This window comes from Vanessa atalanta, chromosome 9 (assembly GCF_905147765.1).
Source record: "Vanessa atalanta chromosome 9, ilVanAtal1.2, whole genome shotgun sequence".
In the NCBI taxonomy this organism is placed as follows: domain Eukaryota; kingdom Metazoa; phylum Arthropoda; class Insecta; order Lepidoptera; family Nymphalidae; genus Vanessa; species Vanessa atalanta.
Genome location: NC_061879.1, coordinates 12,084,994 through 12,102,377, shown reverse-complemented (window position 1 = coordinate 12,102,377; position 17,384 = coordinate 12,084,994). Strand labels below are relative to the sequence as shown.

The following is a 17,384-nucleotide window of genomic DNA, read 5'->3' as shown; positions in this document are numbered from 1 at the left end:
TTTATTCAACTGGCTGAATGCCCGGCCGATATCGGTATGGATCATTTGTTTTGACACGATTATCTTTAATAACTTATTAATTTCTACAACCAATAAATAACACACTTTATGAATTTTATAAAGTCTCAAGTCTTACCATGGCCGTGTCGAACATCTTAGTGGCAATAATCTTAGTGCTCTCGAACATGTCCCTTCCAGGGCCTGAAGCGAAGCACCTTTCTTTGGGCAAATCACATAGTAGCGACTCCTGGTCGCAGACTTTTCCGGAAAACTCACAGCGAGGACCTCTTGTATTGGGAGATACATCGCCAAGGTTGGTAGATGCAAAGGCACATACGATTCGACCCTGGAAATTTCAAATGTTAAAAACCCGTGGCGATAATCGAACAGATACTTCGATCAAGAAATTCTGGTAATCTTTTTTTGTAACTTAACAATAATTAAAAGAAAGTTATAACGTTATGTGAAAATAATAGTCTAACTTTGTAAAACAATGAACATCTTCTACCAACATGACAACAATAAATTCGAAGATAATTCTTACCTTTCCTGGCAAAGTATTGTTTCCGTTCAACGCTTTCTCCATAAGTATGGACGCGTAACCAACATTATCTGATGATATGAGCCGGTTGGTGTTGTTCATACTGGTAGGATGGACAGCGAACCAGTTAATTACCCCTATAACCTTCTTCGAAGGGGTGACGAATCGTACTTGAGCAAGGGTTTTGTCGACATCGTATTTGTACCTGAAATTATTTTTTGTCGGTTTGAATTTTGGGGGTCAATGTATGCATCCCAGAGTTTCAACATAAGCTGAATAAACTTCCTTTTCGTGTCTGTACACTGCTGTGCAGACATCTTATTATTATGATATAGCGTTTATTTTTTTAATATATTTTTGTAGAACAGTATGTATAACAAATAATTAACAGTTTTCAATATTCTTGGTGGTAGGGCTTTGTGCAAGCCCGTCTGGGTAGGTACCACCTACTCATCAGATATTCTACAGCCAAACAGCAGTACTCAGTATTGTTATATTCCGGTTTGAAGGGTGAGTGAGCCAGTAACAGGCACAAGGGATATAACATCTTAGTTCCCGAGGTTGGTGGCGCATTGGTGATGTAAGGAATGGTTAATAGTTCTTAAAGCGCCGTTGTCTATGGGCGGTAATGACCACTTACCATCAGGTGACCTATTTGCTCGTCCACCTACCGATATCATAAAAAAAGAACAGTTATTTCAATTTCAGTGATGATATACAAACTTCGCTCTTTCTTCAGCTGGGTTCCGTAGATAGGACGTTGGCGACCTGTTGATGTTCGCGTCCAATAACTCCGCTTCGCCATATTCCATGCGGGCTGGTGTAAGAGTGTTGTGAGCTATTATTATACTCTGGAACAATTTAAATATTATTTTTAACCGAAAAACTTATAACCAATAGTTTCAGTCAAACAAACTAATAGCTCAATACTCAAACGAGCAGTATCTTTTGTATACTTGATTGCTGTCACCAGCAACATTGTGCTCAGAATTTTAACCTAGACGATTATTTTGGAACCCTGTCTAAAATTCTGTTGCAAGATTGGACCCATACGTACTAACAGATAGAGTACGATACAAGTTATAAAAATTAGAAGTCTGGATTTCTTATCAAAACCTTTGGAACCTTCGATTTTAATTAACTCATTAACATTTAAATGTCTGCTGTTAAAAAAATAAAAATAATTGAATTAAGTTAACTTTTTAGTACAAATGAAACTTGTACATTGTATAACAGGAAAAAAAAAATTAGAACAAACGTGAAAAAGTTAATTTATCTTCATTTTTTACTCGTTTGATTTCTGCTAAGGATGTAAAATTCTGCACAATGACCACTTACTTTAATTATACCTGTTATGTAGGCAACATATGTCTCCTTGACGAAGCCTAATATAGGCAAGTCGAAGAGGAAGTCGAGAAGGAAGCCTCCGGGAGTGGAGTGCGTGTGAGTCCCGCTCAGTATCACGTTACCCTCGTTGTAAAGATCTCCGTAACGTTTTTGTAAACGTTTCAGTACCTGAAATATATTTTAATAAATAAGTATATACTATATATACGTTATTGAAGTGAAACTTCTTTGAAAGTCAAATTTTGCATTTATATATTATTATTAGTTTCTTCTCACATTGTCCCGATTGCAGATCTGTAGAGGATATACCACATTTTAATGGAGTCTGTTCGTACTGCTGCTAATCCTACTTCAGAACTAGCCAAAACTTATGTATATTATAAGTAAACATAATATATAAATAAGCGAAACTAGATAACATAGAATAAATAATGTAAATATCAGGATATTTGTGTGACCTACCAGAGCAACATAATCCAACTCCTCCAAATCCAACTAAAAACTTACTTATATTTTATATTTTTGCATTGCTGAATATAAGGGTTAGATAGCATTACTAAAAACATTTTGGTTACCCTCCCAATTTATACAAACAAGTGACTCACTTGTACGAATGAGTTCGTAATATTCAAAAAAGAAAATGTTGTACAAAAAACCGCATAACTATACCAACAATTATACATTTGCGGCCTTTACTTCATTATGTGACGCAATTTCCTTCGATACATTACCTCTTTTCTGACAGCATGTCCCATCATAGCAGCATCCACGGACACGAACACGAGGCGAGTCGAGTTATTGTCATCTGCGAGGACGAACGCCCGAGAGAACTGTCGCAAGTGTATGCCATGGCCTGATTGCTCCAAGTTGGCGTAACCCATCTGGAAATAGAATGCCGATATTTATGATCGTTCATTGACATTTTTTTTCTGGCCGAGATGGCCCAGTGGTTTGAACGCGTGCATCTTAACCGATGATTTCGGGTTCAGCCCCAGGCAGGCACCACTGAATTTTCATGTGCTTAATTTGTGTTTATCTCGTGTTCGGCGGTGAGGAAAACATCGTGAGGAAACCTGCATGTGTCTAATTTCCACGAAATTCTGCCACATGTGGATTCCACCAAGCGGCATTGGAGCAGCGTGGTGGAATAGGCTCCAAACCTTCTCCTCAAAAGGAGAGGAGGCATTAGCCCAACAGTGGGAACTTTACAGGCTGCTAATGTATTGACATTTTGGGTAAGCGATGAGTATTTTTTTTTCCATGTTATATCTTGGTGCCGTTTTTATTTAAAGCACTTAGACTTTGAACTAGTGTAACATCATTTGCACGACATAACAGACCGTCCTAATGCATCCACTGCTGAGAGGAGAAAAACAGATTTTCGATTTAAATGAAAGATACTGATAGCCATCTTCATGCGGTCAAGATTTTTTTTTTTTAAATTATATTTCATATTATTTAAAATGATTAAATAATTCTTATGTACATAAATGTTGGCAATTTTTTAATCCAGTTTTCACTGCTGCAGTATGTAAATTAATGTGTAAAGTGTATGTAAAGTAAAAACAGTGATTTTACTAGCGTTGAAATTGTTTTTGCCATTCGCTTACGGAACCCTAATAGCCGGTCTTTCCTTGCACAACCTGGCGAGTGAGATTTAAAATATTTCTCAAGGTATTCTGATGCTTACATTAAATATTATACACAAATGGGTATGATGATAATTTTATTGCCAAATAGATACAAATTAGGCGGCAATAGCATTGTGTTAAGCCTTTAGTGCGGTTTTTTTATTAGTGAAACAGGTATATAATGCATTGGATATTCTTATTCGTATACAATTAAGTCGCGTTTTAATTGCGTTTATAAATGTCGAAGTGTATTTGTATTTTTCCATTATGACGTGTCTGTCGTTAAACGATTTTAGGAAACGATATCATGCGTTATATCTTTATTTATATATCGTTGATATAATGAAAAAAAATCTTATGTGACTTTTTTCAAGTAAATATCAAGCGATTTTGAGTTTAAAATGTATAGAATATCGATTAAAATATGTTAAGAATTTTTAAGAGGTGGCTGGTTTGTTTTCAATCGTTATCCTGTAAATAAAATAAATGTACACAGTCATGTGTTTATTTTATTAAAAAATATTAATTTGACGTAGACCTGTGCTTTTGTGAGTGAATAGATCTTAGTGAAATTGGACAAGGACGTATGCCAGATTTTGCTAGATATAAATAAATATGTTCATACATTGACACTAAATGATAATTTAACAAGAAATATTTGAAGCAGGTTTACTAGGTATAATAACACCAACTCGGTCGACATCGAGCGTTACTGTAAACACATTCGTCCTTGACACTTAAACACTACACTGTTGTAATGTTTACAGAACTAAATTGAACCGAACACGGACTTAACATCCATAAACAATCCAATCAACTCAAAACCTTATAGTAAGCACTGTATTTTTTATTTATTTAATATAGGCTAGCAAATGGACCACATAATGCTGAGCTGTCCATACCGGAAATAGTACCTAGTTCTTAAATAAAATGGTCATTGATGTTAGCCTCGGCTTAACCTTTATCCTGTGTCGAAGCACGAAATAAAATTACACGTTTCGCATCACTTCACTCAGTGTAACTAACCAAGATGATTTGTAAACAAAGTAGGAAATGAACTTTATTACTGTCGTATCGATTTAAAAGTCTGCGAGTGTTGATGATGATGTCCTTTTGACCCTGATTCTATATCTCAGAAGACAAGCCTGCGCAGAGCATATTGGACGTCCATAATCCGATAGCATAGGAAAACCGACACGACGGGAAGACATACAGGAGCAAGACAATTCTAACAGTAATCTAACTTTTTATAGACCCAAACCAGGGTTTATCATATAGCCTAGCCTAATCTGGCTAAATGACATCACAATAATTCGTATGTACCATTGAAATGATTAGACTTTTTCATCAGTAATAACCACTATAACCAAATATAAAAAATAAATTAGCGAATTATTTTATATAAAGTAAGTATAACAAAAGCCAAGTTTATAAAATCGAAACCAGTAAACTGTTCCTTAATGTTATTTGTTAAATTTATATTCTAACATGAAGTCTTAATTTGTGAGGAGAAATTAATACACTTAATGCATAATGAATACTTTGTTTTCGCTTACAAATGAAAGTTAACGAACAATCCAGGAGCACGTAATAAGACTGACCTTCGCAACCATTCAACGCGAACGATAAATTAAATAAACGAAGAACAATCCATAAATACCGAAAATTATTTATTAGTTTCTAATCATTTAACTATAACATTTAATTTAGTCTTTATTTCCTGCTTCTAATTTTAAGTTAAAATGTGCAAGTCCGTTTGAGTGGGTACTCGATAGATATTCTACCGCCAAACATAATATGCGATAGACAGCAATAATTAGTATTGTTGTATTCCTGTTTGATTGGTAAGTGAGGCAGTGTAACAACAAGCACAAGGAACATAACATCTTAGTTCTCAAAGTTATTGGTGGCGCATTGGGGATGTAAAGAATGATTGATATCTCTTACGGCGAAGCCTGTAGTTACACTGACTTACTCGTCCTTAAAACCAAAACACAGCAACATTTATTGCCTTCTATCGCTGTATTTCTAAGATGTGATATAATCTAAAAATTCGCTAGTTTAATAATAGTTTAATAATAGTTTAAAGATAGGAGGTCGTGCACAAACCCTGGCGCCGCGCGTTGCGTGGGTGCTCTCCGATCGTCTTCGCCCTAACCGTTGTTAGGCCCAACGGTGAAGTGCAATATAGATCTCTTAATTTTTTTTTGATGTACGAGAGATCGCCAGCCGATAGCTTGCACCCGGACGCTAGTTGTATTAAGCGGGGTTATGGGGTTGCAAACGCTCCTTATTTTTTTATCAATTTTAAGAAACATTTTAAATGGATCTGATATCATGGGATGTTATAAAAGCTCGTATAAACTGTACACCAAACGAATTACTAACCCTGTGTAGTTGAGTAACAGAGGTAGTATGTTTATGTCATTATATAACATTATTGACAACCTGCTTCATATGGTAATCGAGGCTCACAATTATAAGGTTTGACGGTCAATCAGTTTAATGCTGACCTCCGTCAACCTTCACGGGCAAACAACATGAATTATCCACAGAATAAAAATAATATAATTTATTTTAATTATTACAAATAAAAATACTAGAAAGTACATATCGATACTAAAGCACTTACACTTAAGGAAAATCCAAAGGACTCAAGGACCATAGGACACAATGGTCCGGATAAAATACCAATTATACAATTGGAAGTATCCCGTTTTCCTAAAGTTACGTCCCAGGTTGCATGCCATTGTCCAATGCTTTTTACGCTCCCATAGTCTCCATCCGACAGGGATATTGGGGCTGATGACGTACCTGGTATTCATTAACAGAAACGTGGTCAACTTGCGGTTTTCACAGCCGCCGATAAAAGGTCGTATGGGCATGTAAGTACTAAAGAATCATGATATGTAATACCAAAGTAACTTGCTAGACTAGATCCAGTTGTAAGAGAAACCATTAAAACTGGTTTAATCTTTCAATTAACCTTGAGCTTCAAAAATTGAATAAGGGTTTTTGTTAAATCTGATAGAAATAATAAATCATAAATAAAGTTATCAATAGAATAAATTGCTGTTGTGAACTGACGTGATTTATTAGATCTTTTTGTATGAATTTGGCAAAGACAATATCGGTACGAAAAAACTACAAGTATTTACGACAAATCATAAAAATAGTTACCTTGTATATGTAAATATACCTAATGAAACAACAGTACTCATGACATAACATCTTAGTTCCCAAGGTTGGTGGCGCATTGGCAATGTAAGAAATGGTTAATATTTCTTATAGCGCCATTGTCTATGGGCGCTGGTGACACTGGTATCAGGTGGCCCATTAAATATTTACTTCATTACCAAGTTTCAAAATATTTTTGATTGATATCAAGATCAAAATTTCGAGTGACATATTCTAATGTAGGGAAATCAATTTCACATTAATCCTGACGGATTGAATACAAGGCGCCATAATTAAAGGATACAAGACTGGACAACTATGACGATGATGTTGTCTTTACCGATTTCAGCCACGACGCCCAATCTCAAGAAACACTAGCCAACACAGGCCATATTATAGTGCCGAAGTGTGTGTGCAAGCACAGGGACACTCTCAAATTTCTAACGTCCAAACCCCGCGCTGAGCCGAAATGGCCCAGTGTTGTTAACTAACTAACTAAGAATGAATGAATGCTGTTACTAAGAATAGTTTTTTTATCGATCTGACCTGGAGATTGTACCCAGAACCTCAGGATCTTCAGCCATATATCGAGGGTCTACACCACTATATTGTTTGATGAGATACTATAGAACAAGCGCAGTCTCTTTTATTACACGCTTAGTCCAATATGAAGGCAATCTGACAAGACCAGAAATATGTGACATTGGACCAACGATTTTATTTACTGCCCAAAGCATCGAATGAAATACTTAAGTACTTCAAGCCACTGAGAAATAAACTACATCTATAGGCTAGCAGCTACACTACACTATACATGAAAATATTTATTTATATTCTATATCGTATATAATTTACATCCTAACAGGTACTTTAAAGAACTATAATTATTAAACTATTCCACTATATAAACATCTCTATAATCGTTATACAAGTATAACCGTGGTCCGTGACAAAAATAAGTAAGCGGGGAGTAATTCTATTCTTCTCATTTTTATGAGTACAGTACAATTTCGATCAAACCGCAACTGGATCGTTGTGTTAGTACAATAGAGAAACGGGAAATACGGGATTCGATTACGATATAGTGATATTTTTTAGTAGAATTGACCTCCAGCTTATTATTCGAATAATACGTAGTTTTATATATTTCCTTGTTACTCTTACTGCAATAAATTACGCAATACGCAATTTACTTTCAATGTCAAATTGTGAAGTATCAGCGTTGCCACGCATCGTACACATATGTATGTACAGTAGTTGCTCTAGAAGCTGGATACAAGGCCACAAATGCTGAGATTCTAAAATTCAAACTCCAGACAGGGTCGATAAAAAATTATTGGGTTTTTCCCAAGAAAATTTCTTGAGTGTACAAAATTCTTGATACTTTCCAAACATGTCGAATTCGCCATCGGATTGTGAGAGTGAGGAAATATGTGCACCTGTGTTTTCCCGTACACTGGTCCTCTATAATGAGTCCTGCGTTGGCTGGCTGGTTTCGAAATCGGCCAGGACGCCGTCATAATGTAAAACTTGATGTTGATACATCTGTTTGGGATAAAAACACTTCCGGTACCAGTTGAGTGATCACCTTTAAAATTATCTACTATGCATAGGTATATTTTTATGTCATGGAGATTTTATACCCACTTTGCTGCAACTCGCCGCTAGATGGCGTTGCACGTAAACTTCTATACCGTCCAACCGGTCGCCATGACGATTGGTATAGACACAGGTGGACGAAAGTCTACCGGATTTTTCTAGTATGTAATAAAACGCCACTAAGTCATATTTATGAATTGTGTTGAGTGTCCCAACATAATAAATTTTAGCTTTTTTAAGTATGACCTTAGAATAAAAGAATAGTTTAAAAAAAAAATTAAATTAAATTCATCTATTTACTGTTGCTGTACCGTGTGACTTAAGTACGAATAGTGTATATTACATTGTATGCTAATAGATGGCGCTGAACGTTTTTATATCGGTGCAAAACTATTTTTATAAAAATCGTTACCTTAAGATTCTGCCCTCATAATTAAACTTGCAGTATTTTATTTATACGCTGATATCTAACTGAATTGTATGTGGTCCAAGTGAGTTGTACTCAACTGTGCTAACAATGTATAAATATTAAAACTTGTGACATCACAACTATAGACAACGTATTATATACCTAAGTTAAGATTACCTAGATCAATACATATTAGGTTATACGCTGTATTGAAAAAAACATATAAGGTTTACTCTAAGGCAGATTGCGAGTAACGATTTTATTAAAAAAACTGTATTAATATCACTATTGAGTTCTAAGCCTTGTTTAGTCACTATTTAAACTATGTACTGTTTATTACTGCATAATCACCTGCCATATATCCTAATAAATATTACATAATATATATATATATAAGACAATAAGACAATTTTAGAGCCGCGATGGCCCAGTGGTTAGAACGCGTGCATCTTAACCGATGATTTTGGGTTCAAACCCAGGCAGGCACCACTGAATTTTCATGTGCTTAATTTGTGTTTATAATTCATCTCGTGCTCGGCGGTGAAGAAAATGTGTCTAATTTCAACGAAATTCTGCCACATGTGTATTCCACCAACCCGCATTGGAGCAGCGTGGTGGAATATGCTCCAAACCTTCTCCTCAAGGGAGAGGAGGCCTTAGCCCAGCAGTGGGAAATTTACAGGCTGCTAATGTAAAATGTAATGTAATAATAGACAATATAACAAATTTTTAGTTATATGATATTTTTCTAACAAAAACCAAGATTTTATGTTGACAATTATTCTATCCGTGCGAAGCCGGGTCGTGTAGCTATTGAACATAAGTAAACGTAAGACTTCATACAAGCATAATTCCCTCTTACTGGATGATATTAGCGAGGTCGATGTGTTTTAAGTTTTCATGGCGATCGGTATATCGTATTGCAATTTATTATCATTGGTATGCAATTGTAATGCCTTAATAGAATTTAAGGGCGTTTATGTCGGATTAGCCATTTTCACGAGGCTTTTTAAAGGTATTATAAGCCAATTCTTTATCAGTTATGTACTTAAAAAAATATTAAATACTGTACTAAAGTATAGTCTCTTTTTAATAGAATCCATTGAAAATAAACCAAAATAATCAATGGTGGTATTTGACAAGTTATTATTTGTTATAAATGTTTTCAAAAATGTCCTCATTTCTGTGGAAATTGATGGCTGTATTAGCCATAAAAATGAGTTGAAGCTATTTTTGTAAACACTAAATAAACGAGCAGATTGCCTTCTTTAGAGTGTATTGATAAAAAAATGTATTCCTCTATTAATATACAGTATTTAGTAATTGCAAGTTTGATTTTGATTATTTGTCGTCATCATGATAACCTGGATTATGACATTTAATCCCCTTGAAAGAATGATGTTTGTAAGAATCACTGGCGCTTAACAATAGCACATTCAGACCATAATGGCTTTGTGTACAATGTTTGTTATGATGTTACAACGTTTTGACACCATCCTCGTTAACTCCTGTAAATCGTCGTGAACCTTGATACCTGCAATTAATTTTGCGAATAAATTTGTCACGCAATGCCACGAAGTATTTCTTGGTGGTAGGACTTTGGTGAAGCATGTCTAGGTATACTCTATTCCAATCTTAACAGGAAAAAAATCAAATAAACAACATTTTCCAGCAAATTGACGCGATATCATTGGTCGAGAGCTTGATTATTTTACGATATTCACTATGGATTTGCGTTTTTAACGTCGACATAACTGTTATCTGAATTTAGGAAGTAAAATTAAAGTACATATAAGTAGTTGAGTGTAATGGTGTTATATTATAAATAAAGATATATTAAACATAAACTCTTAGTAGTGCACAACATAGCCGAGTTATTAGCAAATCGCATGAAATATTGACATTTAAGGTTTGTTTATCTTTTTTCCTACTTCCTTTGGAATAGGCTATACGTACCACCGATCATATATTACCAAACAGCAATACTGACATATGTATATTAATAAATTAGTAATGTATCAGTATGGTTGTGTTCCGGTTTGAACGGTGAGCGAGCTAGAGTAACTACAAGCGCAAGGAACATAACATCATAGTTCCCAAGGTTGGTGGCGCATTAAATATATGAAAGAATTATTTAATATTCCATACAGCGTTTATGATGGGAGTTGGTGAACACTTATCATCAGGTAACCGATTTGCTATGCCTAAAAAAAGAAGTAAGCTCTATCCTCAGAGATTTACAATAATCAAAGGGTCCCCTTGTACCTTCAATGCAGTTGGTTTACCAGTAGAATAGAACTCATGACTCAGCAGTTGGAACCCAGGATTAACATAGAAACAAATTGTACCATCCGTTAATATAGTTTTTAATATTTATTCGACGTAATAAACACTCAAAGGTACAAACTATACACATTTTGATCATTTAGTTTATTCTATTAAGTACCAGTGCGAAATCAATAAAAAAAAAAAAAACATTCCATCACATAAATACTACAGAATTGAATAAGAACTAATGATATATTCATTTGTAAAAGCGGGACAGTTCAAGGTTCGATTACTTACCCATAATTATATATTAATTGTCGATAATTGCAATATTCCTTGTATTTACTTATTTCCTCGCGAAAACATCGTTAACTGATTATATTATTTACTTCATTCGACAAGATTTTTCTATCTAATTTTATAAACAAGTAAAATAATTTGTTGTTAATGAGGAATACAGGATAGGGGTAAGTAGGGCAAATTATTTCAGTTTTTTTTTATTAAGAAACTAGCAACCGTCCCGGCTTCGCACGTGTACAAAAAGGTTGTATATACAACTTTAACATTTTAACAATTTTCATGTGCTTAATTTGTATTTATAACTCATCTCGTACTCGGCGCTGAAGGAAAACATCGTGAGGAAACCTGCATATGTCTAATTTCAACGAAATTCTGCCACATGTGTATTTCACCAACCCGCATTGGAGCAGCGTGGTGGATAACAAATCAAAGGTTCTGTATAAGTTATTTGAGTTGGGAAATCTATAGACAGGCAATTATCTGTTTTCCAATCCGGTGTCTGTAAAGCACATGAAACTATTGGATCTGAATCAGTTATATCCGTGCTATCGATCTTTGAAAGTGAAGTTCTAAAGAATGGAGAGTTTACGGTGGCGGATTCGAGAGAGGGCTAAGTTGGTGAATCCGCAAGATCTTAGTGATCTTGATAATTATTATTCTAAGCATTCCACTAACTAAAGCGAAAATTTGCATGCATTTTAATGTTATCCTTGCAAAAATATACCCTCAAGGTGATCAAGCCCCAAAGACAATCCTGAATCCCAACTCGGTATACACCTGTGTTAGCGCAAATACTTAAGCGGTACAAGTATAACATCTCATGCGCAATTGATTAATAAATAACCGCTATGAACGTAATCGAGCCGTAATCGGTCAGCAGGATATTATCATATCGTCAGTGGAACGGAAGAAAAGCTGAAGCGCCAAATTGGTACTTTTGGAAAATGAGATTTAAAATTAAGTTAAAAAACATTATTTCCCAAAACTAACATTTTGGCGCTTCAGCGTTTCTCCCCTTTCATTGCTGATATGCAAACATATACTTTATAATTTATAAATACTGGCACTCAGACTGAATACATACTTTTTAAAAATAATTATTTTTAGAGTATTAAAAGCCATTATGACGTACTTTGTTCACAAGGCGATATTTTTTAACTTTGAACTTCTATTCCCTTAATGTTCTATTAATATGTCTAATTAGATATATATATATGTCACTCTAATTAGATATAATATAGAATGTATTCCATGATTGTCAGATAATTATTTCAAATAAACTAATAAGGATTTGTCTCATAAATAATATACTAAAAAATTTCAAAATCATTTTATGAATCTAAGGATTTTAAAATTAATTGAATCAACCAAAATAAGCTCTCTTCAATTCTTGTCACAGTTCCACGATAACGTTTCGTACAGTATCTATTTTTAATTTTGATTTGAATATATAAGCCCTTCGTGACTAAACGAAATATTATCTACATAACGACAAAAATTTTTTTTTTTATTTATTGTTATTAACGCTATACTATATATTACTGTACTATATATATGTACATATACTCTATTGTTATTGTTTAGTTTTAGTTAAAGTAATGGATGTGCAGATATCGTCCGAGGAACTGTTTAAACGTGCCATGTTTTAACTTGTATTCGGCACCCGCAGGACAATCTATACGCGGGTAGATACTTGTCTATGTCATGAAATATATTTTTTGTTATAAATAATAAAGACATGACGTCACCATAAAATATAGCGAACTCGATTCAAAACATTTTGAAATATGTTTCGTAAGAACGATTCACTGTTTTGCTTAATATGACATTTGCGTAATTTGTAGTTACTATAAATATAAGTAAGCATATATTAATACTGTTGTTAAACGACAATGTTTGACGACCTGATGTAAGGTTTAAATATTCGGCCGTTCAATTGATGATCTTTTAATGTCACTTAGCTGAACTTACAAAACCAATTTCAGCGGGTGGTCCAGTGACGTCAGCGATGCCTACACCCACACGAAGAGCGCCGACTGCGCATACGCAGCCGAGAATGCACCACAGCGATCCGCGCCACAATAACCTTGACATCTGCAAATCAATGACACACTTTAGCCCAGTTGACATGACACAAACATCTTGTTATAAAAACAACACATACATTTTGTAACAAAATGTTAGTGAATTTTAATAAATATGCAATTTTGCTATAATTGATTCGAAAATGTATAGATATTTGAAATAAACGTAAAATAAATCATATCGATTTTATTATTGTTTATTAAAAAAATAATACTATTTATAGATTATATGGCCTACTTAGTGTATGACGTCCTAGACGATGATCGCGCTTTCTAATCCGAGCTAGACCCACTTTTCACTTGCTTAAATCGTAATTAATCTCGTACCTGACGGTGAGGAAAACTACATAATGTCATTCCGACATTTATACATCCAGTGTGAGCTTACCTTTAGTTAATCTGGTAAAGGTCTCATTATATAAGGTATATTGAAATGGACACCCAACTTCAGCAGCTGATTGTTCCGGCGGAAATATATAATCAATTTATTTATATTAAATACAGACAATGTAATTAGCCTTCTATAGAACACGTTTATGCTATGATGAGTAATAGATAACGTCGGTAGTAAATTTACTAAAAAGCAAAAATTAACTATTCACGTATAATATTGCAACAGTTAAAGATTTTATCCAAAATATCAAATATTCCATTGCAGTTTATTATTCTTCAAGGTCATCATAGTTACTTGCCATTCGACAGATATGATGAAATTTATCCAAACTTTACTAGAATTCCTTCGCTTATGCATTATTGCTTAATCTTATTTTTAAGGCTATTAGTTAATTAATTCGATATTTTATTATTCTGTATAGCGAACGCTTTGTAGCGTGTAATTTAATTAACAATTCATTCGCACTCCTACAAACGGAAGGATATCAGTACTGCTAATTATATTAAAGTATTTTTGTTAAAATTACAATGGTATTAAAAACCACTACATATATTTAACTGGGTAACATAGTCCAATATAGAACCTTACTTTGTTTGAAATTGACAAAAAAAAGACGCTATGTTTTTTTTTTTCGCCGGTGCTTCTCAAGTCAGGATATATTCTTTTCCGTACCGGTGGCATGTGTGGCAGTGTTTACTTTGACAATCAATAATTATAATGGTTATATATTTAATAAAGGAATTTAGTTTGATTAGCATAATTTTGAAGCTTAAGTTGTTGTTAAAACGTTTCTTTCAGTTTACTATTTAATATAAATCTATTAAACTACATTGAGATAGTTAGGCATCACTCAACATTATTTGAAGGCCTGTTATCAACAAGTTTAAAAGATATGGTGAAAAATATATATGATGCGGCTGTGTCCACACAAATGCGAACACATCTCGGGCAAGTAAATCAGTTCTAACATTGTTCGCAAGCAGAAATCATCTTTGGGTAGCCCGATGTCATTAAGTCGACAAAAATTCCGATTAATATCGAAATAATTAATAAAAAGAACTCGACAGCACTTGACGGGATGATATTTTTTCAACAATAGTTTTTTCGACGAACGTTTTCGATCATTCTAAATTGATTAAACATTTCATTTAAAACGTACTAACCAGTTTTATAATATCGAATTTATCGTCTGCGTTAACATATTTGGCAATACTTTAATTAGCTGACAATATTTAAGATATTATAATGAATAATCCATTTTATTTAAATCAAGTACGCGACAAGACGTAGCGTGTGATTGGTGACAAGATATATCAATACAAAAAGAGGGAGCAATAACCTCCATCGACTCGCCAATCAAGAATAAATAATCAATTACTTTCCATTTGTCTATTGTTTTCATAATTATTTTTACGTGATGCTTATATCTGTGCTAGTATTTTAAATCCAAAAGCAACTGTCTGTCTGTTGCTCTTCCACGGACAAACCACTGTACCGAATTTGATGATATTTCGTAAGAAGCAACCTTGAACTACCTTTTTATGCCTAACACCTAACGCCAGCGAAGTCCCGCGGGCGACAATTAATAATATGTATACGAGTTGATAATTCCTACAGTTAAAGGAGCGGCGCATCGACTATTGACGAGTAAATTAAATGGCAGTGACGCATCGGTACGTCGATTCACGATTCAGTCTGTGCTCTGACCACTGACATTGAAAATCGACCTCTTCCTACAACGTGATCTGTTTGACACAGAATATTGTAGGAAAGTAGAGTTGTTAGGCACGTTCAATGATTATGCGGAAGACTTTTGATTCCGATACGAATTTTTATATCGATTAAAATATATCGAGTCAAAAAAAAATTAAAATTCCGATTTAAAAATAATCATTCATCGAGTACGTACGTACGAGGTGTTAGTAAGTAATTTTACATGCATAGTAATAATAATGTACATGGTGGGTTATCCCTTCCATCCATTATTATATATCTTAACGTCAAATAGTAATATACATACATATATTATGGTTCTAGTTTGAGTTTGAATGACAGTACAAGCGCAGACTAGAAAATAATACAACAATAAATACAATTTTAAGTTGATTGAAAAAAAATTGTTGATAACTTGCAGTTAAGTCAGTCAGTCCCGAGCATAGATTGTATCTAGAAAAGAACTGGGTAGAGCTTATGAATAAAAAATTATATATCCTTTCTGAAAATCAACATAAGTACAAGTACCCCGTATCTGCCGTAAAGTCTTATACAAAATAATAAGCTAAATCAACACATTATATGAACTTCTTGGTAATATAATTATTTACAAACAGTACTGATGTTTTTAAAACGAACATTTCACAATGGAATCAGTCAACGGTACACTTCTATACCTCTCCTTATAAGAAAGTTTTAAGACTCTAGTCGAAAGACAATACATCCCATACAAGTAGATCCCAATTATGTATTAAAATTATGAAAACGCAACGGTGCTAACTCGCGACCTTCGCCTTGAACATAATCAAACTACTGTACCATGTCCGCTTATACAATGAAATTAATTTTTATTATTACTATAAGTATTTCAAACGGGAGCTTTAAACTGAAATATCATTGCCATTAAATTTTATTTTGAAGGTGAAGATATCCAAGCGCAGGACCTTACAGAATATAATTCAGGCACACGGTTTAATGTGCTTTATCGTTACATGTGGGGAGTGTGAACACTGATAGCCAGATGTCGGATTGCACCCGCAAAAATTTTCAATTAAACCAGGCATTGAACCCCGAGCCTCGTTAAACTAGAAGCCAATGAGGCAGTCGATCTAAATCACGCACAGAAAGCATCATAAAAATAAAGTTTGCGACGTAGACGTAATTCCATATAAAATTCAATTGATCGTTAGTGCCTGTCTCCACTTAAATGTTGTATTTAACTAATTTAAAAGTATTCAAAAAATAGTGTTCTCGCTATATTAATACAATTAAAGTGAATAACCCCATTAGTGATATCAATAGATGATGATTGTTTACAAAAATCTATTAAGAAACAATTAAATAACGATAAGCTCCGATTCGAATGTAATTATTTACTGCGGAATTGTATATATGTTTATTTAAAAAACAACATTATACTTATATATTCCGAAAAAAACTTTTCTAATAAAAATATGTCATTGAGATTATGCAAATGAAATGCCCACACTTATCATAATAAATCCAACGGCAAAAAAAACTTCTATTCGGTTCATAAACAAATAACGGTTATGATCGAACATATATGCATATATACGTAGATGAATTGAGAACATATTATCCTACTATTTAAAAGTCAGTCATTTACCCTAATACTATATATCTGAAAATAACTGTGTTTGTCTGTATGTCGCTCTTTCATGGTCAAATCACTGAACGGAATTTGATGGATGTCAAGTTTGAACTCCAAGGAAGGACAGTGTACATTTTTATACCTAACACCTGACGAATCCCTAAAACTCGAGCAAAGCCGCGGGCAGCAAATAACGTTCAATATTTTAAATTTAGAACATAGGATTATGTCTAGCAACCTGAAACTAACAAATCATGTACGTGTCACATGTTATATATAGTCCATCTAACATCACTAATCCCAGTCTTA

The 17,384-nt window shown here is 34.0% G+C and overlaps 1 protein-coding gene across 1 annotated transcript in view; it reads right to left on the bottom strand.

The window, feature by feature from the left end:
* Nucleotides 1-17,384, bottom strand: part of LOC125066632 (neutral ceramidase-like) — a 28,150-nt gene that overhangs the window by 5,406 nt on the left and 5,360 nt on the right. Inside the window, exons 2-7 of the mRNA XM_047674827.1 lie at nucleotides 13,244-13,366; nucleotides 2,620-2,769; nucleotides 1,880-2,056; nucleotides 1,265-1,392; nucleotides 545-746; nucleotides 137-346 (exon numbers count right to left, since the gene is read on the bottom strand). Of these exons, the coding sequence (XP_047530783.1) occupies nucleotides 137-346; nucleotides 545-746; nucleotides 1,265-1,392; nucleotides 1,880-2,056; nucleotides 2,620-2,769; nucleotides 13,244-13,366 (990 nt within the window). The remainder of the gene's footprint in view (nucleotides 1-136; nucleotides 347-544; nucleotides 747-1,264; nucleotides 1,393-1,879; nucleotides 2,057-2,619; nucleotides 2,770-13,243; nucleotides 13,367-17,384) is intronic.